The sequence below is a fragment of the Colius striatus genome, chromosome 1, assembly GCF_028858725.1.
Source record: "Colius striatus isolate bColStr4 chromosome 1, bColStr4.1.hap1, whole genome shotgun sequence".
Classification (NCBI taxonomy): domain Eukaryota; kingdom Metazoa; phylum Chordata; class Aves; order Coliiformes; family Coliidae; genus Colius; species Colius striatus.
Window position 1 is genome coordinate 149,819,025 of NC_084759.1, and position 25,238 is coordinate 149,844,262.

The 25,238-nt window shown below is 40.7% G+C and overlaps 2 protein-coding genes across 2 annotated transcripts in view; both read left to right on the forward strand.

Annotated features, from left to right (window-relative positions):
* Positions 1 to 10,813, forward strand: part of RFX4 (regulatory factor X4) — a 78,822-nt gene extending 68,009 nt beyond the window's left edge. The window contains exons 17-18 of the mRNA XM_062014171.1: positions 204 to 342; positions 10,541 to 10,813. Of these exons, the coding sequence (XP_061870155.1) occupies positions 204 to 342; positions 10,541 to 10,813 (412 nt within the window). The remainder of the gene's footprint in view (positions 1 to 203; positions 343 to 10,540) is intronic.
* A 6,408-nt stretch (positions 10,814 to 17,221) lies between these two features.
* RIC8B (RIC8 guanine nucleotide exchange factor B) overlaps positions 17,222 to 25,238 on the forward strand; it is a 39,683-nt gene continuing 31,666 nt past the window's right edge. Inside the window, exons 1-2 of the mRNA XM_062011625.1 lie at positions 17,222 to 17,362; positions 21,360 to 21,407. Of these exons, the coding sequence (XP_061867609.1) occupies positions 17,276 to 17,362; positions 21,360 to 21,407 (135 nt within the window). The 5' untranslated portion in view covers positions 17,222 to 17,275. The remainder of the gene's footprint in view (positions 17,363 to 21,359; positions 21,408 to 25,238) is intronic.

A 25,238-nucleotide genomic window follows, 5' to 3' on the forward strand; every position in this document is an offset into this window, starting at 1 on the left:
TCTGAGACTCTCTAGTTGTTGTGCTGAATACACTGTGGCATCTGCTTCCCAGCTGAGATGAGAAACATCTTTTTTCAACAGGTTATTTAAAATACCATTCTTCTATGCAAAAAAGTGTAACTGTGTGTCTCAAAAGTTACAGAATTATTAGTGGCAGTATAATTATTATGCATACTAAATAATGTTTTTAAATGGATTTTTAGATACACAGGAAGTTACAACTACGGTAGCTATAGCAATCAGCATCCCCATCCAATGCAGAGTCAATATCCATCCTTACCACACGATACTGCTATTTCTGGACCACTTCACTACTCAGCTTACCACAGAACCTCTTCACAGGTAAGCTGGATTTATTACTTGGCAATGCTTGCTAAAACATTTTGAGTAAAGTTGTTCTTGTAAATTTCTTATCAGCATTTTAGCTGTCTGAAACAGTGCAGTCATTGGTGGTCTCTAATTTTTTTCTCTTCTAATATGATCTAGATGTCTTTTCATTCTGGTGGAAATTCTTTTATCAGAAGTAGCTTTAGATTGTACTAAACTCTGAAATCCAGCAGTCTGGATCATAGAAAGTGTTTCTGTATTAAGAAGGAACTTAATATAATTATATAGTTATAATTGTATGTTTCTTATGTGTTGGGAACAGGAAGAGATTCCTAAGAAGTGGTAAGTGTTTTTGTATAGTTGAAAGAAGATGCAGAGAACATAGTGAATTCATCTGGGGCCTCTGCTTTTGGGAATATATATCTTTAGGAATTTTGCAAAAATGTGAGTTCTGATTGCATCTGAAGTAGCTTCAGGATGCCATTGCAAAGAGGTTTTGTTTCATCTGTATACCATAGTCTCCTAAAATAATGCTGACAAACTACATCAATAACTATTTCGGGACTATTTCTACTGAGCCAGTAGAAACTAGCACAGATTAAGTGGGAAGATGATATTTGGCAGCAGTTCAAAACTAATGTTACTGTAGGAGGGCGTTAGTACATCCTGCAAGTGGTGCAAGGAGGTGATGGTATTGGGATATTCCACCCGCATGGCACGTCTTATTCATTATTTGGAAATTTATACAAGTATATTAGGGACCACCATGCTTACGTCTTGTCACTGGACTGGAACAAATTCATACCAAATGCAAAGTTGTGAATTTGATAGTGCTTTGGACAAGAACACAAAATGTGCATCTCGTTCTGGTCTTTGGCATCAGTCTGCCAGGTGATCTCAGAGTAGTAATTTCTCTTTTCAGTGCCTCACTTTCCTGAACTGTAAGAGAAGTGTTACACTAGTGGTTGGACTCAATGATCTTAAAGATCTTTTCCAACCATAATGATTCTATGATTCTAAGAATGACGGTGTTGATTGCCTCAAAGCTCTTTGAAATCTTCTGGGAAGATTATTCCATGCAACCCCAATATGCTTGTTTGGACCAGCTCAACAATGGGTTCCTAGCTTATGGAAAGTCTACAAATTTTCACCTGTATGTGTAGAACTTGGTCCATCAGACAGACTACAGGAGGTGTGAGGATTTCTTTGAGGGTTGTTGCAGCCGCTGTATCTTCAACAGGAACTGTGAGTAAATGTTTAAGCACAGTGTCCCGTGATAGTTTGTGTACGTTGGTTTCAGTACAGGTATTACCCTGTTATCTCAAGATTTTTTTCCAGAATGCATCACTTCCTGACTTAAAATTGGCTCATCCATTTTCTTTAATCTCTCTTATCCTTTCCTGTAGAAAACCCACATGATTGCTAGATCTGAAATGGTTTGCAAGATCATGAATCTGTGTGTAAACCACAGGATTAAGCTTTTACTGTTTAGAAATCCTATGACTTGCACAAGGAGTTTCTTTTAATACTCTGACAACTATCTTTGTCACACTGGTATAGACAGCGTAAGTTATGCAAGTTAAGCATGACATTTGCACTTTACTCATGTCCTGAATAACATGTTATATGGAAATAGTGACATACATTAAAATCATGCAATGCTTTTCATACTGTAGTAGGCTGTCTCTACACATGTAGATGTCAGGTCATTTCTTCCTCTCTTAAACTTTCCTGGACGTAGATGAAAAACAGCTATGCTTTTATGATCACACTTCAGTGCAAAATATTTTCAACTTGTATTTATCACATTCTTTCTCATGCTACTTTTTAACTGAGCTAGAACCTCACAGCAGGATGCAGCTAACAAAACCCTATAACTGCGCTCATTCTGTATTGAAAGGAGCTACAAACTGAAACACTGCTTTCCAAAATAATCTAAAAGTCTTGGAAGATTTTCATATGGAATTTGCTGATATTCTTTTTGAAGCCAAATCCTTTTGAGCCTGCCCCGATCATAAGTCCTTTCTTAGTTACTTTTAAATAACAGAAGTTCATAATGTACCATTGCCTCAAATCCTAATAAGATGTTATGGAATTACTCTTTTTCCAGTGGGCTTTCTAAGAGCAACATGGGGTAAAGGGTTGCAACAGGACTCATGACACTGCAAAATTAAAATATAGGAAGCCGAATTTTCAATTAACATATAAACAGCTGCCACTACACTGAAACCAGAGCAGAAGCAATGTGTATGTCTGTGGTAATGTAATCAGCCAAGAAGAGGAGGCATTGACCATAGCTCTTTAAAGAACTCTTTGTTACACAATCTACATTCAATCCAAATATAGAACTCTGGTTCAGCTTTAGCTAATATTCTATCATACTTTTCAGGATCATGTCTAGAGATTAATTCCTAAGAAAAAAAATCTGTGTGGGGGGTAAGTTCTCCTCTACAAACATGGAATCAGAGAGAGCCCTTGTCCTAGACAGGGGTCTGTGCCAAAATAGGTGACATGTACCAGAGGTGTGGTTTAGGCTGCAGCTAAAAATGACTTTTTTTATTCTCAAAGAACACCGTGTCCAACCTCTTAATGTGGAAGAAAGGAAAATACTCCAGGTTTTATTGGGTCTATTATTTTGAGACAATTTTCCATCTCAGAGCAATGTATCTAAAGAAAAACAGACAGTTATCCTTGATGTTTTGTTCATTAAGTAGAACTTTAACATGGATCATTTCACAGATACAATTTAAAAAACAAGAAAAAAAAAATTGGAGTTGGAGCTAAGGGAACAGAGTGAATAACTTTTGTGTAGTGGAAGTAGGGAATTGAACCACTGGGAAAGCAGGAGGGAATGAATGACTCATTACATCATATTGGCCAAATATATAACATGTTGATCCCAACCTGACAATACAGTGACGGTTGCATTGTATTAATTTTAGGATGCTGTTGCAGTTTTGTCATTGGAATACTTACAGTGGGGCTGTGCTGCGGAAGAAGTCACACAGATGTAGATCTTATACTGTCTACAGCTCTCAAAAAGCACAAGTGGGGCTCCTAAGCCAAGCCTGCCTCACCTGATCAGTGGCAGGTCCATGTTAGCAAGAGGCTTCTGGACAATTTGCATTCCCCAGTGTTAGAGGAAATGAGACAGTGGTAGTTGCTGATACTGCTGAAGCACCATGTGCCACAGCTGCATGCTCACTCACACCGTGTCCCATAACAGATAGGTGGGAGCCCTTGAGGTTTACTCTGAGACAGTCTTGAAGCTTACCTTGGCTGATGGGGGAAAGTGGTGCCTTGTGACTTTGGGCTAAATAGAAATTTTGATAAGTAGATTATATTTTCAGAAAGATCAGTGCCCCCGAGATGGACAAGAAGACAAAAAAAATGGAGGAGATGACTTGTAAAAAACTTTATAGGTGAATAAATGTTTTGCTGAAGTAATATCTGCAGCTACTAACCCAGCCATAAGCCCAAAATTGGCTCATTCTGGCTGGATAGGCTGACTAATTCCCACTAAAGGCTGAGAGTCTTTTTGCTGACAGGCACAGTCTGTTCAAACCTTGGTCTTAATCCGATTTTTTTTTCTTTCATCAGCATCTGCAAATAGTTCTCAGAACAGTTGGTTTCTTGTAACTCCAGGCCTGATTGATCATTTCTTGAGTTGGCTTTACTGGCCAGGAGCCTGGTACACAAATAGAAAAATCATCTACAGATTGATTTGTTATTGCTTAGTTCTCTAAGCCACACTGCAGAAGTGCATACAAGCTTCTGATGCTACTGCATCAGCAACTAGAAGGGTACATAAACATATCTATAGAGACTTTATGCTTTGGCAACTCTCTTCCTCTGCAGTTTTTAGGTATTAGATGCCAATGCTTTGGCAACTCTCTTCCTCTGCTGTTTTTAGGTATTAGATGCCAGGGTAGAAAATAGACAATTCTGTCTAAAAGTGTCTGAGCATTCCTATCAACCTATGTCAAGTTTAGCAGAGAGATACCCCCTTCAAAGGTAACTCCTTCACAATGTCACTACCTCACCCACTTCCACAATGTTTACTTGACTGGTCTTTGATCACAGCTTTTGCCTGCAGGTTCCACTCTGGTTGGACAGCTCTTGAGCCTCTTTCAGGTTCTCCGTAAACACTTCAGTTCACATAATTCCACTTCTTCCTTAAACACAAAGTAATTCATGCTGAAGTAATTTATCTTTGTAAGACACAAGGATAGCAATTTTAGTAGGAAGAGTAATTAGAGAAACTTTCAGCAGTATGTATTTTTATATTTTAATATATCTGGTAACACATAGAGATGCACATCATACGGATGTGCATCACTGTGTATGCAGTACAGAAGACAGAAAACATGCAATATATATGTGTAAATACTCTTCATGCACAGCTGTAGTGACTTATACTGCAGGTCCATTTATCCAGGTCCTGTCTCGAGTAATGGCCAGAAATGAATGTATGGAAGAAAAGTCTTAGAGTATGTAGAGAGCTGTCCTTTCACCAGCACAGCCATGCTGTGTTTGCCAAGAGCTGACCTAGGTACTTCCTGAGTAGGAAGCAGCAGCTGGACTTTTTGTATTTTGTAGTAAACTGCTCTCCATTGCTCTACCTTTAAGCTTTTTTTGTTCTTTGAGCTTTTTTGTACTTATAGACATCTTATGGATGGGTTGTATGAAACACATTCCCTTGTTAATTTTAAGCCTACTATCATACAAGTGCATTGGGTGCCCTATGTTTCTTGAGTGATGAGGAATAGAAAATATTCACTCCCTATTTATCTACTCTCACCTTTTGAGACTAGATCTGTGTCATTTCTCCCACTTCCTTTCTGTCATCTTTTTTTCAGATATAAGAATTCTCATTCATTTAGTTTCTCCTGTGATGGATACTCTATACACAGGAGTTATCTAAGGACTGTAGGTGCACTAGAGGGCAGGCATAATCTGGTGAGCACATGGACATCCCATTCTCTCAACTGTGCTGAACAGGAAACCTGCTGGAACTGCAGCTTCCATCCAGTCCTGATCCCAGAGTAGGTAGGAGGGATTCAGTTAAGAAGCTACTAGATCAGTCACTTTGATCTGGGAAGTACTCCTGGATCCCACACTGCATACAGGCTTATTTAGCTTTTCTTCCTTTGCACTTCCAGGATGGAGTAGCCACCTCCAAGTGGCCTAGCTCAGATGGAGATATTTAAGAGAGAGCCTCAGAAGTGGCATGGCAGTGTTTACCTCTGTTCCTTGAGATGCAGCTCCCATCCTAAAGACAAGTAAATTTTTTGCTGCCTTTAGTCTATCTCCTGTTGTGGAGATGGGTCAGCTGTTTGTGAATCGGGAGTCTGTCCTCAAGAGGTATGCATGGGCTTCTAGCACTGGGAGGAGCACTTCTGTATCAGTAAGTGCTCATGCTGCTGTTTTGTTGTCATCAGATTTGGTTTATGAAGAGCATAGCTGACTTCCATGGCCTGGACAGAACAAATCAGCCTGGAAAACACTGCAATACAGTAGTACAATCTGCTCGTAAGCAGTGGGTTGGGTCTGCACCACTCTGAGGCACAAAGCACAGTATTGCAGTCATAGTTAGAGAGGCTTTAAGCAGTGTTTGTACTCTTGACTCTCCTAAATCACTCTGAGGACTGCGGTGGTCTCACATAACTTCATGAAAATACCCAGAGTTGCAGCACCACTTAGTTTCTCTCTGCAACATTGCAGATCACAATTCTACTCAACCATGTCTTCACTTCTTTTCACATACCTCTAGAGCGGGATTTACATAGGGGAAGTACTAGAAGAAAGTAGGTTTTTTTGTTGCAGTAGGGAAGCAAAAGAAATCCTCTCCCAAACCTCATGCTTTGGTGTCCATTCATTATTCTGGCCCATCTATGTCACAAAAAGAAGAAGAAGGGGGAAAATTTATTGTTCCCTCAGCACATACCACAGTTTAAACAGGTGACTATACCCATGCACTAAGAATAATACACTCTTCCCAACAACCAGTCAGTCATCAAACAGCTTGTAATGACAGAAAGAAAAAAATACTGTCCTCCCCCACCATTCCTAATTTATTTCCTTCATTTATGTATTTAATGCAACAAGTGTCTTGACTTCTTTTAAAATAATTGCAAATAGCGTTTTAATAAGGCTGCAAATGCTACTTCCTAAAGTACTTAAATTAAGTCGTTTGACCCAGCCTATTTGACATAATAATATTCAATAAGCTTCAGTTTTTTGAGAAAATGGTCAAATTAAATGTTATAAAGATGCAATCTATCAATAATTTTGATTATGTAAATGTTTCAGATTTTAAGCATATTTTATGAAGTTAATTTATAGACATTTCTTCACAATTGCTATAATTTCTGGTATGAGTTATTTGCAAGTCCTAAAGTGTGGCTAATGTACAACATTAACCAACAGCATCCTCCAAAAGTGTGAACTAATGCAATGTAAAGTCAGAGCCACACTCATAAGGAAAATATTTTGCTGTTTGGACAGAAATACCTTTCACCTCCATGTATAATCAGTCAGTCAGTTGAGGATAAGAATAAAGGGATAATTCTCCATCCTCACACTGCAGGAACTCAGCCTTCACTGGAGGACATATTTAACACTGAATTTTAAAAAATAATACTAAAAGAAATTGAATTAATTTTACATTTTTGGGCAAGGCCTTAACAATAATCTGCTCAAAGTCTCCCAGACTTAAAGGGCTTCTTGTCTAGGTCCAACAGCAGCACCAGCAAGTGTGAGTTAACCCAGAAAATGACAATTTCCTGTCAAGAGCCCTCCAACAAATGTCGCTTTTATATCTGGCAAAGATCACTAGGCCCCAGTGTTTTGAGTTCAGCATGCTTAAGGACTCTTCATTAAACCGGATGTAGAGTGTGAAAGGTGATTCAGGCAGCATGGGCAGGCATCCGCCCAGATGGCTATGCTTTGGACACTCCAACAAGGCTGAATAGATCCTTCATTGGGTGAGTTAATAGTCAGGCAGAGGCCAATGAGCACTTTAAAAATATTGTCTTTCAATAGTCTCTTCACTGTAGAGAAAAAGAAGTCACTGACTCATTTGCGATTAACTGACCTACCATTCCAAAACTTTCCATCTTGCACTCAGTCATAACAGAATTTATTGTAAAATACCAGATATTTAGAGTCCATGTTATTTTCAAGCAATTATTCTTTTTACATTCATGACACATTCATAAACACAGCTGCACTGGGAATGCTGGATGAAAAGGAAAAGCAGCGCACTGTATCCTGTCCCCTGATGCACAGCCACTAGCCCTGTCTTCTTATAGCATGGCCTCTTAACTGCAGAGAAGAGGAGGATTATCTTTTCTTTTCTGTTCTTTGTGAAGTTCATTCTGGGAGGCAAAGTTTCGTTCCCCCAGTGGCACAGGTTTTGTGGTTCCAAATTACTTTAAAGGCATTATGTGATTTCCCCAGATAATGCCATGTACAACCAGGAGACCCACCACAATATTCCCAGAGTTCATTTTGTTTCTCTTGCTCACAGATGAAAGTTTTGCAGGCTACAAATTATTGAGTAGTAAATTATCCCAGTTGAAGGCATGGCTTTATCTTGGCATTTGCAAGGGGTATGAAAGCAAGTAATTCCCCTGTTATAAGTCACTACCTCTGTTTCACAGCCTCAAAGGAAAATTGTACTCAGGATAGCAAAGGATTCTGTTGCTGTTAAAAACAGAGGAGATCAATTATCACATTGAGAAGAAGACAAGAGATAATCATTGGTATATTACAGCAAAAGTCTAGATTAATCTTGTTGTCAGTATATTCTTTAATACAAGAATCTACAGCGACTTCAGGTATAGATCAACGGATAATAAAGACACAGACTGTGATAAATGGTATCAAGTAAAATACTACTGAAGATAAAGAATGTTTCTAGGTTGGCTCCCATCTTGCAGCTCTGCAGGTGACATACAGGAAAGAAGAAAGTTAAAAATGTATTGCCTGTATGATGTGGTTTGTTTCCCAGTGATCCATCCTAGTACTGCCTCCAAACATCTGAAAGCATTTTGTATACAGTCATTAGTGAGACATTTGAGATCAGCCAGGAAAAACAACTTATGGCTTTGACAACTATGAAAAAGAGGCTTTTTATTTAACTTGAGCCAACTGAACTAATGGATTATATCGTGTAACAGGAGGAAGAAAAGAGCCATCTTTAGAGGACTGCTCCTCTTATGTCTTAAATATTTATCTTGAGATTTGATAAATTCTTCTGGTGACTGTAGACTCACTTTTATTAGATGCCTGACTTTTTGATAATTGAAGTTAGGCAAGGTGAATTCAAATTTGAAGCTGTGGCAAATCGTGAGACAACTTGTTCCCCCTGCATGCATAATGGCAAGAGCTTTGTCCAAGAAGATGTTCAGGTGCTAGCATGTTCAGACACCAGCATGAAAATTACTCTTCCATATTGCTGGTGTAGACCAGGAAAGCAGCATCTGTTTCTGTGGGATGAAGGTGGAAATTCAGATGATCTTGTCTAGACTTGTTGCCAGTTCTGCCAATACTGCTTATTCTGATAGCTTTATTAGCAAATAGCAGTTGAAGTGTTGACATTCCAGTCTGGTACTGCCATTTGCCAGGCTGTTTCAGCAGATGACTGCACAGGGAAATCCACAGTCTCTGTGGCAATGAGAAATACATGCTAAATAATACATCATACAGCTTTGATGTCTTTCTACTCATTTGCTAACTGGCCTGTCTCCCCAAGACACAATGGAATATGGTAAACCACCAACTACAGTATGTTGGTAAAAAATAGTGTTCTGTTTCTCCTCTCTATTTAGGAGTGTCCAACATGTGGATTTTGAGCTGCCAGAGGCTTATGAACTCTTTGAATACATTTGCCAAGGCAGAGCTACTTTTCTGGCTGCAGTCTAAGGGGAGTCAGCACAAGCTCCCCACAGAGACTTCACTGTAATTGCTTTGGGGACCCACTTAGGCAAGTGATTAACCTCAGCCCAATCTGGCAGTGGAGTAACATAATAAGACTCTCTGGGAATCATTGCCATCTCCCTCCTATGGCAGCTCTTCTCTCTGTGACCCTCCAAAACATAAGGAAGGGGTTTTACAGTCCTCAGCTATATAATATTTTGGCATGCAACTTGCAAGGTCTGTGAGCATCAGAAGTGGAGACAGTCCTGCTTTGGTGACAGCTTTCTAGATAAGGAAATACCAGAGTGTCAAACATCCCAAGACAAATTTTTTAAAAGGTAAAAAAATACAAAATGCAGAAGCTCTGAAGATACATGGCACAGTGATCCTAACCCTCTCTGCAATGGGGATAAATACAAGGGTAAAACAGGGAGAGACATTTCTTAGACACAGCACACAGATGATCTGCTCCTGTAAGAGAGACAGATGTTAAGCAAACACAAGTTTACTTTCTGTTGCTGGGCAGTCTGTGGCTACAGAGGGCAAAAGCTGTTCTCTGTTTTCCTGCCTATCCTATCCTATCCTATCCTATCCTATCCTATCCTATCCTATCCTATCCTATCCTATCCTATCCTATCCTCAGTACATCTTCTCTTTAGTGAGAGGCATTTGTCAAATTTCTTTGATTTCTAGTTTCCAACTGTTACTGCAAACAGCTGGGGAATAGAGACATTATTCTTCTGCCTGCCTCTTTTCATGTTCTCCAATTAGCTTCTCTCTCCAAGGCCAGACCATACTATTTTTCTGCAGAAAGTGACAGGATGGCTTGTGAACATTTAAAAAGGAAGGCACCTTTACAGTAATAAGGATCGTTTTGCTCTCCTCCCTCAAAACCCAGCTGAGTGAGTAGGAGTCAGGATATTTTATAATGTTTTTTACTGAATAGCAAGTTTCCAAGTAAAAGCTGCATGAAAAAGATTAGATGAATTCAATTTATTTTTCTGCTCCCAGATAGACCTTCCAGTACCTAGATCTTTGATACTTGAGTTAATAATTCAATATTTAAATGCAGTGGTTGCTTTGCAAGACTTTCCCTGACACTTTTGGTGTGACTGTAAGCACTAGGTATATGATATTTCACTTTCAGTGTGTTAGCTAGTTGTTGGAGAGCTGCTAACTCATGCAATTTTGGTTGGGTTAAAGATGGCACTGTGATATCATCAGCCCTTATTTGAAAATTAAGTGTGTGACAGATAATTCTTTAAGTTCTTTTTCTTCATTTGCATTGTAGTACCCTTTCAACAGCCCAACATCCAGAATGGAGCCCTGTTTGATGAGCAGTACTCCAAGGCTGCACCCCACACCAGTGACTCCTCGCTGGCCGGAGGTCCCAGCTGCCAACTCCTGCTACACAAGCCCATCCATGCACTCCACAAGATATGGGAACTCTAGTGACATGTACACCCCTTTGACTACACGCAGAAATTCTGAATATGAGCACATGCAACACTTTCCTGGCTTTGCCTACATCAATGGGGAAGCCACCACAGGTTGGGCTAAGTGAAAATGATTGGCATCAGCTAAGCCCATGTGCTGAAAGAGAGTTATAAAACCTTCATGTTACGTGGGACTTTTCATGGATGTTCTTCAAGGGAAGCGAAGATGGGAAAGATCCTGGGCAGATAAATGTAGTTCATAACGTGGGCAGACAGCGGATCAGTATGACTGAATGTTCCTGTAGCCGAAGAAAGGGTTTTGTCCTATTCTAGACCACTTGGGGCCAATCTGTGCCTTTTTTAATTCTGGCATGTGGGCCAACCCTGTGTGATGTCAGTTTGAGTGAGATGTTTTTGTCCCCCTCTCTTATTGACAATTGTTAATGAGTCTTACAAAAGAAAAAAGTTCTGTTATGGGACCTATTTATAATTTGAATTAAAGACAGGAAATTCGCCCTCAGCAAAACTCTGTAATCTGTTCTTCTTTTAAGCTCTTAAAAACCATTCTGCCAAGTCATCACTTGCTCATATAAATTCCTCTATCTGGCTCCTTAAAAGACACGTGTTATTGTAGGTTTCAGTCTACACCTAACTTTGTATATTGATGCACCTTTCTGTCGATCCAGTAAGTTTGATCTTTACAAAAGAGAAGAAATGACATGTAGCATTGAATTATACACTGCCTTAAGTTGACTATTGTTCTTATTGTATATGTATTTGTGTTAAGTTTGCACAATCTGGAAAAAATCTAACTTCTCTGGTCAGTAATGACAAGGTTAAGAAGGGACTTGGGGACTGGGAAGATTTGGATTCAGAGCCACATATGTTAAATATGATGATATGAAGCAATTATGTAAAGAAAATGACAATGCAAACATGATTATTCATTTAATTACCTATTGACAGGTATGAAATTGCTCTCTCAATTCTTTCATGTGGTGGTAATTCTATATACTTCTACAAAAGCAAAATTCAAAGCTGTGCCTTTGAACTTATTCTGTACTATGTATGTGTGGAAAAATGTATTGTATTTTGGGGAGAATTTTTCTTAGACATTTTCTGTCAGATTTGTAGCTATTTGTGAGTTTTTGTTAGATTTTATTAACATAGCTTTTTCTTCTGTATTATAAAATGCACCAAGCAATTATGGTGGACCTATTACCCTATGGGTAAGAAATAAATAAATGGAAATATGACATCAGGCATTTTAGTAATTGTTTTGTAAATAAAATCTTTGATAGCACCCAGTGTGACGATAACGATGTTTATGCCTAAAATGGACATGTGTTATTTGTACAGTTGTGCAAGATATATGAGGGATTTTCACACTCAAATAAAGTTCTTGAAATTAAATGGATGCTCTTTAAATTTACTTAAATACTTAGAAATTTGTACAAGCTGCAAACCTTCAAAAAAATCCTAAATGTGACCACGTATGTTTTTATCCAACAAAAGACTTGAGAACATACCTAACTCATGGCAAATGAGTAGTCCTGCACCTGTGCTTGCAGCTACAAATTGCACGAGGCTCAAGGCTATGAGTGGACAGATGGCTTCGCAGTGTTTGGTTCAAGCCCTGCTGGTATTGTTCACCCAGGCCATTGCATGTACCGAGGCAGGTAAGATGTGTTATCTTCTTTACCTCGTCCCTTGTTAACAAACGTGTTGCCAGTGGAATGCTGGAAACGGTGAGGTCATATTTTTTTCCTTAGGCAAGTAAATAAAGTGGCAAAATTCTCAGACCTTGTATATTTAACTCATGAGTAAACAGGTGACAGTTTGGTATCTAAAGCAACCAGAGGAATGTGCTGGAAATCTGCAAGGACTAAGATAGGAAGGATGTTCCAGGCTAGGTTTGGCAAGCATCCAGGCCGTTAAATGTTCAGCCAAGGTCCTGGTGAGATTTCCAGAAACACATTGAGACCCTATCTCTGCCTTTAGACATGTGATGAAAATCTTGTTTCTGGGTTGGTGCCACAGGCATTATGAAATTTTACCCCTGTCTGCTGGTGTTATTACCCAATATGCTTTTACTCTTCACTTTTATTAAAGACAGGAGAGATCAGGCTTAGGCTGATTTGTCTATTTTATTCTTGTTCAAATTATATTCAGGCAAAACTGTCTACACGTGAAGAAAGTAAGTCACACTTTAGTGGCCAGTTTGCAGCAGCTGGAGTTTTGATGTGTTTGTGACCAAAGTCCTCCTTTTCATTTTGTTATTGAAGATGTTTAAATCAAAGCATTGATTCTGGCTTATTAATTTTTAACAAACTTATATATATGTGCCTCATCAAGACTGAGAAATTAGTATGAGAAAGGCAGTGTCACTAGAATAGAAAAATCCACTTTCTTTTCTCCAGCAAATTCCAAATCTATGCATTGCTTCACATCTGAGAGGAGCCCACTGTGACCTTGTTCACTCCTGTATTATTGCTGGGACATAGATTAATTTCCTGATTAACACTTGGTGGACCACAGATTGTTACCTGACATGGTCCTGCCAAAGACCAGATGCAGTGGTGAGGCATTTGTTGGCAGAGCTGGCCAGTAACTCAAAGCTGGGTCTTTGGAAGGATCAGGATGGATATGAACTACTCCAGGGAAGCTATAAGCACTTCCTACATTTTTTTACAATAACTTGCTAAACCAAATGAAGTATAATCTCCACTGACTGGAAGACTGGAAAAAAATGATACTATTTCAGCATACAAATGTGCAACATCCTTCAACGCATTCAACCTTCATTTCAAGAGCTCAGAGAGACTATTTGGGAAGGAGAATGGATATTGAACACAGTGCCAGCCCCAGAAATAATAAAGACTTTCAAAGTGGACAACTGCAACACCCTATGCAAAGTCCCTGGAGAGGGAATTTTGACAAACAGCAGCACTACAAAACTACTTATACCAAAGCACCACAGAACAGCACCAGTCAGACAAGGCTTTTGAAGTTGTTTGCAAAAGAACCTCCACAGTCTTTCTCTTTTTTTTACTTTTAATTAATTTAGAAACTCGTATTGATGTCATAGGAGTCTGAATGTGTCCTTCCAACTACCTTTGAATTGCTTCCTGATGAAAGCTTTGAAATTTAAACTGGACCTTCATGGGGAGCAATATTTAGATTACTGAACACAGCTCTATAGAAGACACCATCATCATCTGCACCAGCAGTGCTGCAGGGAAAGCAAGCCCCCTCCTCAGCCACAACAGGTCGGAACCCACTATATCAATACAAACCACCATGGGTTTATACTGTCATGGGGTATAAACCAGGCTGTGAAGTGCAGCAGCTCATGAGAGAATGATAATCTCTGAGTGGAATGGCTGGTTAAGGGCAGGAATCTCTTAAATCATCCTAGTACAAATTGCAAAATCTCCTGAATCAGAGCCTACAGTCTCTTAATGAAGCCCTTTCCTTGATCATGGTAACTGAAATTGCTGTTTCTTACCTAGCCACATATTTATTTATTTATATATATATTTATTTATTTATTTATTTAATTTTCTCTTCCTTTCTTTTTTCTTTTTAATTTTCTTTTCCTTTTCTTTTCCTTTTTTGTTTCCTTTTGCTTTCTATTTTCCTTTTTTCCTTTTCCTTTTTCTCTTTTTCTTTTGCTTTTTCATTTCCTCTTCCTTTTCTTTTCCTTTTTCATTTCCTTTTGCTTTTTCTTTTCCTTTTCCTTTTCCTTTTTTCCTTTGCCTTTTTCTTTTTCTTTTCCTTTTTCTTTTGTTTTTTCATTTCCTTTTCCTTTTTGTTTTTCTTTTCCTCTTTTTCTTTTTCTTTTTCTTTTTCTTTTTCTTTTTCTTTTTCTTTTTCTTTTTCTTTTTCTTTTTCTTTTTCTTTTTCTTTTTCTTTTTCTTTTTTCCTTTGCCTTTTTCTTTTCCCTTTTCCTTTGTTTTTTCATTTCCATTTCCTTTTTATTTTTCTTTTTTCTTTTGCCTTTTTCTTTTCCCTTTTCCTTTGTTTTTTCATTTCCTTTTTCTTTTTATTCTGCTTTTTCTTCTTCTTTTTCTTCTTTTTCTTTTCTTTTTCATCTTATTTTCTGATCACTTTTTGTCTTCTCACAACAAATATTTTTCATGGGCTAAAACATAAAAGATAGATACACGTCATATATACAATAAATGATAGTGTAATAATATGTGGTATAATAACATCTCTGATATTTTAAAATAGATGTATAAATACACACAAACATGTATGTATGCATAAAAAAAAAATCCATTACAATCCTTCAGGATTTTTCATTACCAGGTAGAAAAAAGACACAGCGGGAGAAGAGCAGTGAGAACTCCATTCACTAGCATGAATCTTGTTTTTGTCAGGCTACCTCTTGCTGCTAAGGTCACTACCCTTTGACAAAAATGGCCTCTGACCTCCCCAGCCCCACAATTCTGTTGTGACTGACCCTGAAACCCATGAAATTCAGGGGCAGACATTGCTTTGGAAGGTTTAGATAAAGCTGACTAACATGGGAAGGGCTCACGGTATGCACCCATCTGAAAAGGTCTGGCAGTTCTTTGGTAGAGGATGCAATTTATTCTGTCCCTCTCTTTCATTGAAATCCTAATCCTTCATATGCTACATAAAGTGGAAACTAAAACGCACTGATGATGAATAACAATGTGCCTTTAAAGGGCAGTAACAGTTTATTAGTCTTCATATTTTGGGGGTTTTAATTAAAAAAAAATTAATTGGCTACGTACAAGTAAAATGAGCATTTTGTTGTGCTGTGAAGTAAATCTAAGCAGGCTTATGTTTTATTCGAGAGTTGTAAAATAAACAAGCAAAGGATTATTTTTACTGGATTGCAAAATATCTGCATTAGTATGTATGCACACGGACCTGACTTCAAGATATTGTTTTCTGCTATCTGGACAGTGAGTATTGATTACAGAGCACCTTGGGTATAGAAACATTACATATCTTCTCAATATAGTTTAAACCTATGATCTTGCAAAGCACTTTAGAGACATAGGTCACCTCTGACCTGTCAGTGAAGGCTCTGCCAGTGCAGCCCACCCTCCCCTCCTCCCACCTCCTGAACCACGTGGCACCAGTATCTCTCCTCTGCACCACCCAGGTTGCTCACATCCATACCACCACCCACCAAAAAGTATATTGACTCCTCTAGGAAAGGATACGAGGGCAGTGTTGGGAACATAGCCTTTCTGTCCATCAGGGAGAGGGTTTTCTATTCCAAATGGAAAGGGAGAATTTACATGTACCATCATCACCACTCTGCTTGGCTGGACATTATTGTGGGTGCCCGCTCCCTGGTGGTAATCAACCAGTAATCAACCTGGTGGGTAAGGGCAGAGAGGGGAGGCAGATCCATAGCCATCACACACTGGAGCATCTGCCCTGGAGAAAGGTGAGGTGAAGGCCCACAAAATCCTGTGATATTGTCGTCTGAAAAGGGGATTTGTGCCTGGTGTGTAAATAAGCCAATCTACACACAGAGTCGACATACTGCTTTATTTTGTGTCTGCGCAGAGAAGGCTGCTAGGGGATAATTCCACACACTCATCAGTTCATCCTGCTCTGTATTTACACAAAAACTTATATAACATGTCTTTAGTTACTCTATTTAGTAAGTCCTCTGCCTGGTATGTAGATCTATCCATTCTCTAGCATCCATCCTCTGGCACCTGGGCAGGGCCAGTGTCTGATCCTTCTTCGAGCACACAGTCATTAACAAGCCATCTGTATAAAGCAATCAGGCACGTGCCATCGATCTGATGATTGTTAGAGTGCAGTCGTTTGCAAGCAATGCAAATCATCCACCTGTTGATAATGGTCCCTCTGCCTTAGGCAAAAAAACTTATCAGACATTCTTTATGAGGACAGGTGTTTGTCCTGAGCTCAAATGTTTATTTTGATCAGTGCCATTGGAATATTCTAGCTATGCATCAGACCTGGTACATGTTATTTTAATCTGTCTCCTGTGTTCTTTTATCTGGTTACAATACGACTATTTTGTCTAAAAGCTTGAGGAAAAGGAGCCAGTCCTCATTTTGACAGGCTGTTTGCCTTCTGGAGGACATGGCAAGCACAAGGTAAGCCGCAGGGAGTACACCACTGAACAAGCCCAAAAAGGAAGGAATGTGATGGAGTGTGCTTTGTGGCACGAAGCAGCCCGAGGGCACGCTCGGGACTCGAACCTGCACTTACTCAACACGCCCCGCCGCCCGAACTACCCTGCGAACTACCGCACCCATCCCTCCCCGCGGTACCAGAGCGCGACAGGCGCGGGCGCGCACCGCACTGACGCGGAGATGAGCATGCTGGGAGTCGTAGTCCTCTCGTGCCGGCGAGAGGGGAGCCAATAGGAGGGCTCGGGGGTGCACGCGGCCGCTCCTTCCGGCCAATAGCGCGCGAGCCCTGCTAGTCCCTCCGGGCGGTTTCCAAGGAAAGCGTCGCGTCGCGTCGCGTCACGTCACGGGACGTCAGGGGGGCGCGGGGTGGGAGGTCAGGGCGCGGCGGGGCGGCGGCTGGTGCTGGCGGAGCGGAGCCTGCTGCCAGCGGGCATGGAGCTGGGCGCGGCGCTGGAGGCCCTGGAGGGCCGCGGGGGCGCTGAGCCCGTGGAGCGCGTCTTGGCGCGGTACAACGAGGAGGTAACGGGCCGTCGTGGGGAGGGCGGGCGTCCTCCCCCTCCCCCCCGCGCCGCCCCGCCCCTCCCCTCTCTCGGCAGCAGCGCCGGCACCGGCCCGCGGGGGTCCTGCCCCCGCTCCGCTGGCCGGACAGGGCTCCTGCCGCCGCCTCCCGGGCGCTGCAGCCGCGCGGCTGCCGCCGTTCTCCTAGCGAGGGGGCGCCGAGGCAGCCCTCCCGGTGGAGACGGCTCGCGTCCCCGCGCTGCCCCGTGCGCTGCCCGCCCGCAGCTGCGCGGGACACTGGGGCGGTGCCGGAGCGGCGAGCGAGGGCAGCGCCGAGAGGAAAGCGGCTTTCTCGGGAGCAGAAAGCCCGCGCTATGGCGGGTGCACCCAGCCCGTTGCCAGACTTGGTCTCTCACGCCTTCTGTCTTCCCTCTACGTGCCTGGCAATAGCATAGTGGGGTATGGATTATCAGACCGTGAAAGGAACCGTGCCACAGCCCAAGTGTATCTCAAAAGTATCTTAACCTGCTTCTACCTCCTAGAGGAAACTGGACAGAATAACACTGAAGCATCACGGTGAACCTACTTGCCTACCTTTCCTGGGCAGACATTTGTCGTGGCTGGTGTATGGGAAGGAGGCCCTATTGCCACAGACAGCTTGTCAAGGTGCAGAGGAGCTCTCTGCAGTGGGAGAAGGCGTGTGTGAAATGAGCTGACAGACCTCACTTGGCTGTTCTCCCTTTCTGGTCAAGCAAAGGGAAAAGGGGAGACAGCTAAAAGTAAAGTTACAGAGGTTCAGCTTTTAGTGCTGACAGGTATTAAAGGTTACCTGCCGTTTACCTACTGCTGCTGCAGAGTCATATGTCTATGCTAAGTCAAGAACGGAAGGGATTTCCTGGTGATGCTAGGAAGTAGAAATTGGAGTGAAGTTAGTTGAATTATGTTTTTTTCTCTCCTCTGATTGCAGTGTTACAACATCCAAGATTTTTTGCAGAGCAGTATTCTAAAGGTCACATCTCAACCCACTGGGTGTCTTGTCTTTTGTGTAGACAGTTCTGTGACTGATATGCAAGTCTCTAAAGCTCACAGTGGCCTTAGAGTTTGCCTATGGATGTAATTTAAATGCAGTTATGTTGAACTGTCTCCTGAAATTTAGGAATCTGTTACAAAATCAAACGTTCAGGGTTTTAGTCTTAGATCCCTATCTCTGTGATTAAGGGAAAAGCCAAAGAATGTGAGGTGGTGTATGATTATTCCTAAGCCTCCAAGAGATGGCTTGAAGTTTGCTGTCTTGTGTGCAATACATTTTAAGTCTAACAGTGGCGGTATCTGAGCTTTTAGAATAAGCTTGAGCAACAGTCTCGATGTAGGCTGCCTTTGTGCCCTTGAAATTCAAATGGAGACACTGATGCAGCTGTAGGACACTTTCTGTCAAGGATTGGTAGGTGTAGAGGTCTTTAGACACGTTAACTTTTACTTCTCTCACCTCTAAGAGGATGGATTCTGATTAAGAGAACCTTTTATTTCCTATCATTACTCCTGAGAATGACCCTTTGTTAAGTGTATTCAGTCAAAAAGTCCACAGAAAGATAATTACTTTGTTTTGTTGTACTGGATTTTATGCCTTCTGAGCAGCTTCCTCAGGTGAATTATTTAGGCTTAAATTAAATTCTCAAGGACAGAGTTTAGAGCTGCTATGGTTTCTATTCTGACATTCCAAGTCTTTGAATGAAGTCTTGGAGTTATGTATGTAGCTATATAATGCTTTTGAAGTGGGATGGTTATCTTGTAATACTGAGTCAATGTGACATTTCTCTCATTGTATTTCTTGTTAAGAAGTTTGCCTTAACATTTCCTACATCTCTCTTTCCATGCAATGTGTTACTAACTCAGATATATTGCCTATGGGCCAGCAAAGACTGGGCAGAGTACTCCAGGTTCCAGATCTTTACCCATGCATCTTCTGGATTTTAAGTGTTCTTAGTTTGATTTTTTTTTTCTCCAGTTTTAATATGCTTTAATTGAAAAAGAAGGATGGATTAAGTGAAGGATGATTAACTGAAGTGTGTTCTTCTTGTAAGAGAAAGACAAGGAATTGGTAGGTGGGGCCAGTCTTGTTCAACATCTTCATCAACGACCTGGATGAGGGGACAAAGTGTACCCTCAGCAAGTTCGCTGATGACACCAAACTGGGAGGACTGGCTGATGCCCCAGAAGGCTGTGCTGCCATTCATTGGGATCTCGACCCGCATGACAGTTGGACAGAGAGGAACCTCATGAGGTTCAACAAGGATAAGAACAGAGTCCTGCATCTGGGAAGGAACAACCCCATGCACCCATACAAGCTGGGGTTGACCTGCTGGAGAGCAGCTCAGCCAAGAGGGACCTGGGAGTCCTGGTTGATAATAAAATAACCATGAGCCAGCAATGTACCTTCGTGGCCAAGAAGGCCAATGGCATCCTGGGATACATCAAGAAGAGTGTGGCCAGCAGGTTGAGGGAGGTTCTTGTTCCCCTCTACTCTTGCCCTGCTGAGGCCTCGTCTGGAGTCCTGTGTCCAGTTCTGGGCTCCCCAGCTCAAGAGGGACAGGGAGCTTCTGGAGAGAGTCCAGTGCAGGGCCACCAAGATGATCAGGGGAACGGAACATCTTCCTTATGGAGAAAGGCTGCGGAATTGGGGCTGTTTGTTCTGGAAAAGAGGAGACTGAGTGGGGGGATCTCATTAATATTTTCAAATATCTAAATGGTGGATTGTCAGGAGGTTGGGGCATCCCTTTTTGTGTCTACACAACAGGACAAGGGGTAATGGGATGAAGCTTGAACACAAAAAAGTTCCATTTAAACATAAGGGAAAACTGTTTCACTGTTCAGGTGAGGGAGCCCTGGCATAGACTGGCCAGGGAGGGTGTGGGGTCTCCTTCCTTGGAGGTCTTCAAGACCCGCCTGGATGTGTTCCTATGCGACCTGATGGACCTGCTTCTGCAGAGGGGTTGGACTGGATGATCGCTAAAGGTCCCTTCCAACCCCTACCATTCTATGAATTATTTTCCTACCATCCTCAAGGCTCTAACTGATACTGGTAACTCCTGATGGAGGGCAGATGTCCAAGATTTTTCTGTGTGACTGTGAGCTTGTATCATGAAAGGTGAGAGGCTCACTGATGTGCTATGGAAGGCTGCTTTTGTTTTTCAGTCACTTGCCAGTTGTGTGTTAGAAATAATAGGAATTGAGATTTCATTTTCTTTTAGAAGTTGTTTATTGTGCCTAATCATTTAACTTGGAAGTTTTACAGTCAGTTGAAATAACTGTCTGAGATTACCGCTGTTTTCTTTTGACTGGCAGAATAAACTTTGTGTTGAATGAGTAATGTACTTCAGGATACTAACAGAACTAGACTCAGTTACTCTTTGAGCTTTTAAACAGGATATAAGTACTTGGCTTTAGACGATGTCTGTCTTGTGTTTAACTATACCAGACAAACTAAAACCAGTTTAACTATACCTTGGTAACCTGTTTTGTAAGACACTACAACACATAAAGTAGTAGGTTTTGTAGGAAGGTTAATCTGATTTGTACTACTTATTTTCTGAGCAAGGTTATACTGTGGTTGTTCTAGTGTGGGACACTGTAAAGCTCAGTCAAAAGCTTGTTATCAAGAACTGCTTAGGGAAGAGTCTGTGTAATAAGGCATTTGTAAAACACAAGGCTGCAGCTAATATTTTTCCCTCTGAAGTGCCTTGTGTGAGGTGGTTGACTCATGTCAGAAATGCAGCCCAGAGGTAAAGGCTTGCTCTGCACCAGTAGTAATTGTGAAATTGTTAGTTGGAGCTCCTTAGTGAAGCTCTTGCTCTTGGGTAAAATGGATAAAGGATGTGAGTTGACATAGTTATGGCCTCATTAACTGAGGCTGGTTTTAACCAGACCACTAAAGTGTTGTAATAGTTTTTCAGATATTACATACTTAGCAGCTGATGTTCATGTGACAGATTCAGCTCTTTGTTTGTTTGTTTGTTTACAGAATCGAACCATTTTCAGATTTGATCCAGCAGATGAAGACAAAAGAAAGGTAAGGAAAATTGGCTATCGAGCTGCATAACTGCTGTGGTAAGAAGTATAAAAAAAGTAAAAGTCCCTTAACTGCACTGCCATTGTAGAATTGTACAAGTAGTGATTATAAAGTTCTGGTTTAATTTTTGTTTCTTCAGTGCAAGAGACACGAAAGCTACCCGTTCCACGTTTCTTTTTTTCTGAAACAGAAAAGCAAATTGCCCAAACAAAATTGCAATTGAATGAAAGAAGTAAGGGCAAAGCCATAAATAGTTTTACTGGATACAGATTTGGGATGGGGTGGAGGAATAAAGCACAAATAATGTTTTATATCTACTGAGATGAAAAATTTGTAGTACATTTTTTCCATTTTCTCTTTTCTCAACAAGTAGCAATATCACAGATGTATTTCTTGTCAATGTTAGATATTTAAAGAATATCAGAGATTAAGATGAAGGGATAAGTACAGAAGAAAGCTGTGGAGCTGTACGGGAGACAGAGTTATAGAAGCCTGTTAATCCAAAAGTAGCTGTCATCAGCGGAATGTGTACTGTGTGTGTCAGGTTCCAAACATGGGAAATGTTTGTATGAGAGTGTGGATTTGTACAGGTGTGTCCCTTGAGATCCACCCACAGCTTCCCATTTAAAGCTGGGACATTGCTGTTCTTTTTATGGTGTAATATGTAATGACAAGACCCTTCCTTTCTTTTCTCTAATTAGTTTTTGGGCTGATTTGCATATTTGTTCATAAAATGCTCATTAGTAAATGAGGCTGCATGTTTCTACTATTTCTGAAATAAAGTCAAAGCTTGCAATCAAGGTTCCTGAAGGGATAGCCTGTCTCAAATTGAACACACATCGATTCATCCCATGACTTTGTGCTAAACCTAAATATTTTCAGGCATTAAGTCTTTCTCTGGTAGAAATGTATGGGATGATAAGTTTCTGTCCTTTGCATTTACAAAACTGTGTACTGAATCTTGTTACAATCGTTTTATTACACTGATGACTCAAAGACCTCCTGCCTTGGCTTTTTCTATGGCTGTACTCAAAGCTAATGTTCAGTAATGTGGTGATGGACTGTGTGTGTCCCTTGTGTCCTGTGTGTGTCCCTTGTGTCCTGTGTGTATCCCTTGTGTCCTGTGTGTGTCCCTTGTGTCCTATAGAGGAACTTGGTTGGGATCCTGACTTGACTTTCTTACTCTGTGTGTGTGATTCCCTCTGTTTCCTCCCCATCTCTTACACTTCTTTTTACATGAGAAAGTGTCTAGTCTGAAAAGCTAAGTAGAGGATGTAGGAGAGTAAAGCAGAAGCCAAATTGTCAAGATGTAAATAAAGACAATGAACCTTGAAGGATGTAGTATTTTCTCTCTGGTGGTTTGGGGGTTGGGGTTTTCTTTTAACAATTTCTCAATTGCACATGCCCAATAGTATTGAGAACTCTCAATCTTTCAGTTAAGGTAAAATGTAAAGATACTTTAAATTGGAAGGTAAATTAATACATACTTTTGATAAGAGCAAACTGCTGAAGTTGTCACCATGATTAATGGGGTGACTGGAAGACTGTATGATGCAACCTGATGCTAGTTCAGAAACAAGTTCCATTTTTTGTTTAGTAATACCAAAATACACGAGTTGCTAGTATTTGCAGTTCTGCTGCTGTTAGCTTAGCATGATTCTTGTGAAGGAGAATTTAGACAAAGGGTCACAATCCGTAATGGAGTCACGTAGTAGACTTGGAGTTCAGATCTGGGGGCAAATACAGAGAGACTTGAGGATTTTGTCTTTGGTTACTGGTGCTATTGGAAACTTACCACATAACCTGATTAATGCAGTATGTACTTCTCCCCAGTCTCTTGCTGCATATTGGGTTTGCTCGTGCCTAGGAGTAAATTTGCTTTTAGTTATTTACTCCAGCAAACCTCCCAGCCTTTGTGGTGAGTCATTCATGTCTAAGCAAGAGTGTAAATAAAAGATCAGCAGTAGCAAAGCATGTATTCTTTTCTCTATCTCACCACACAGTTTCAGCCATGACCTTGGAATTATAGCAAGGTTGTGTCTGTAGTGTAAATGTATCTTATCACAGGTGTAACCGTGCTTTATACTTTTCTAGGTTGGATGCTATTAGGGAGAAGACAGTCTGTAAATTACAGTGACATACTGTAAAATGTGAAAGACACAAAGGTCAAAACTGTGACTTGGCTATAGAAGCTGGGTGAATTGGACAGCAGAAGTTGTTCTGCCATAATAAGGCTATCAAATCATGGTGCTTTAAACTGTAAACTACCTAAATTGCCAGTAGGTTTGTAATACTGAAGTCCAGGAGGAAAGTAGGTTGTGTCCTCTAGAAGGCAGGAAGAGAGGTAATGCTATCAACCTTCTCTATCTGGTCATAGCCACAGGACTTTAATACCTCACAGGATGGTAAAAACCCACAAGATAGTAATGTGAGCTGCTGTTTGTCCTGCTTGCTTTGTTTCATGATGTTTGTGTCTGCACTGGCCTATATGATGGATGCTATGGTTATATATCAGTTGGCAACCTGTGTTGTACTGTAAGATCTGCTCAGATAGCAGGCAGGTAAACTCGATGCCATTCCTTCTTAACTAGTCATATACTAATTAAAAAAAAATAGGAATTTCTGAAAGTCTGTTTTCAGTTAGTGTATGTGAACAATATAGAAATTGCCAGCCAGAGGTAAACATGTTCTGGAATAGCAGTTGAAATTAAGGCATTGTGGTTGCTTCAGATGAGCTTAGCCAGCTCTTAGAAATCTATTTGTCGCAACCAGCCAAGAAGTTCTGGACAATGTTTTGCTGGAAGAGGTTGAGTCTTCAGAACTGCAACAGCAGCAGGTTGACAGAAACAATTGGTCCTTTAGGTCTATGCTGGAATGAACTCCAAAAAATGAGTATCTGGAACTTGACTAGGAGATCACCTTGGAGAGAGCTCAAGTATAGTGCCAACCTCTTGATGTGACACAGCAGGAGCTTCACCTTGAGCCTCACATGTCCTAATGCAAAAAGCAAAGGGGTTTTTTATAACTGCTTTCTCATTTAGTAACTTTATTCTTCTTTACTTACACTTTGACAGATCCAAAGCCTGTTTCTGAAGTAGCAACACATTTGTGCTGATGATAGACTTAAAATAAGAAAATCACAGCACTGTTTGTGTCCTGGAAACGTCTGTCAGTACTGATTCCCTAGTTAGCCATGGCCTTCCACAAGTGAAGGGAGCTACAGCACCATTTGCCTAGGTGGTGTAACACAAAAAGTAAGTCCATCCAAGATAGCAAGCAAGACTGACTTTTTTAGTTGGATAAAGGTGTTGTGTTTGAAGGAGGAAGGGGGGAAAAAAGAAGGAAGCAGAGCAGCCAAATGTAAGAATATTAGTCATAAGATGTAGTCTTACCTGAAATGATAGGGTCTTCATGATTTACATATTTCCTCTTCAACTAATTATGTTTTGTCTGCTTTACCTCTTTAGTACTTAAAGTACCTGATTTCTACTGGCTCCTACAATAAGTGTTGGGTCAGTCCTGTGACATAAATCTTGAGATCAGTTTTCTTGACTTATTCACTGGGTTCAAATCAAACCTCATGGATCTAAAATTCAAGTTGTCTTTTAGTGGGAAGAGAATCACCAAAATGGTCTTTTCTCCTGACTTGATGAATGTTTTAAAGGTGTTTAAATAATGATGGTAAATGATATCAAGTGTATCATAGAACTTTCTCACCCAATTTAAATTCATGATGTGAGGAGATTCCATAAGGCTGTGGACTGGATCATGTTTGAACTTGGGAAGCATGGAAGTACTAAAGTACATTGATGGAGCAAGATGCTGTCACGC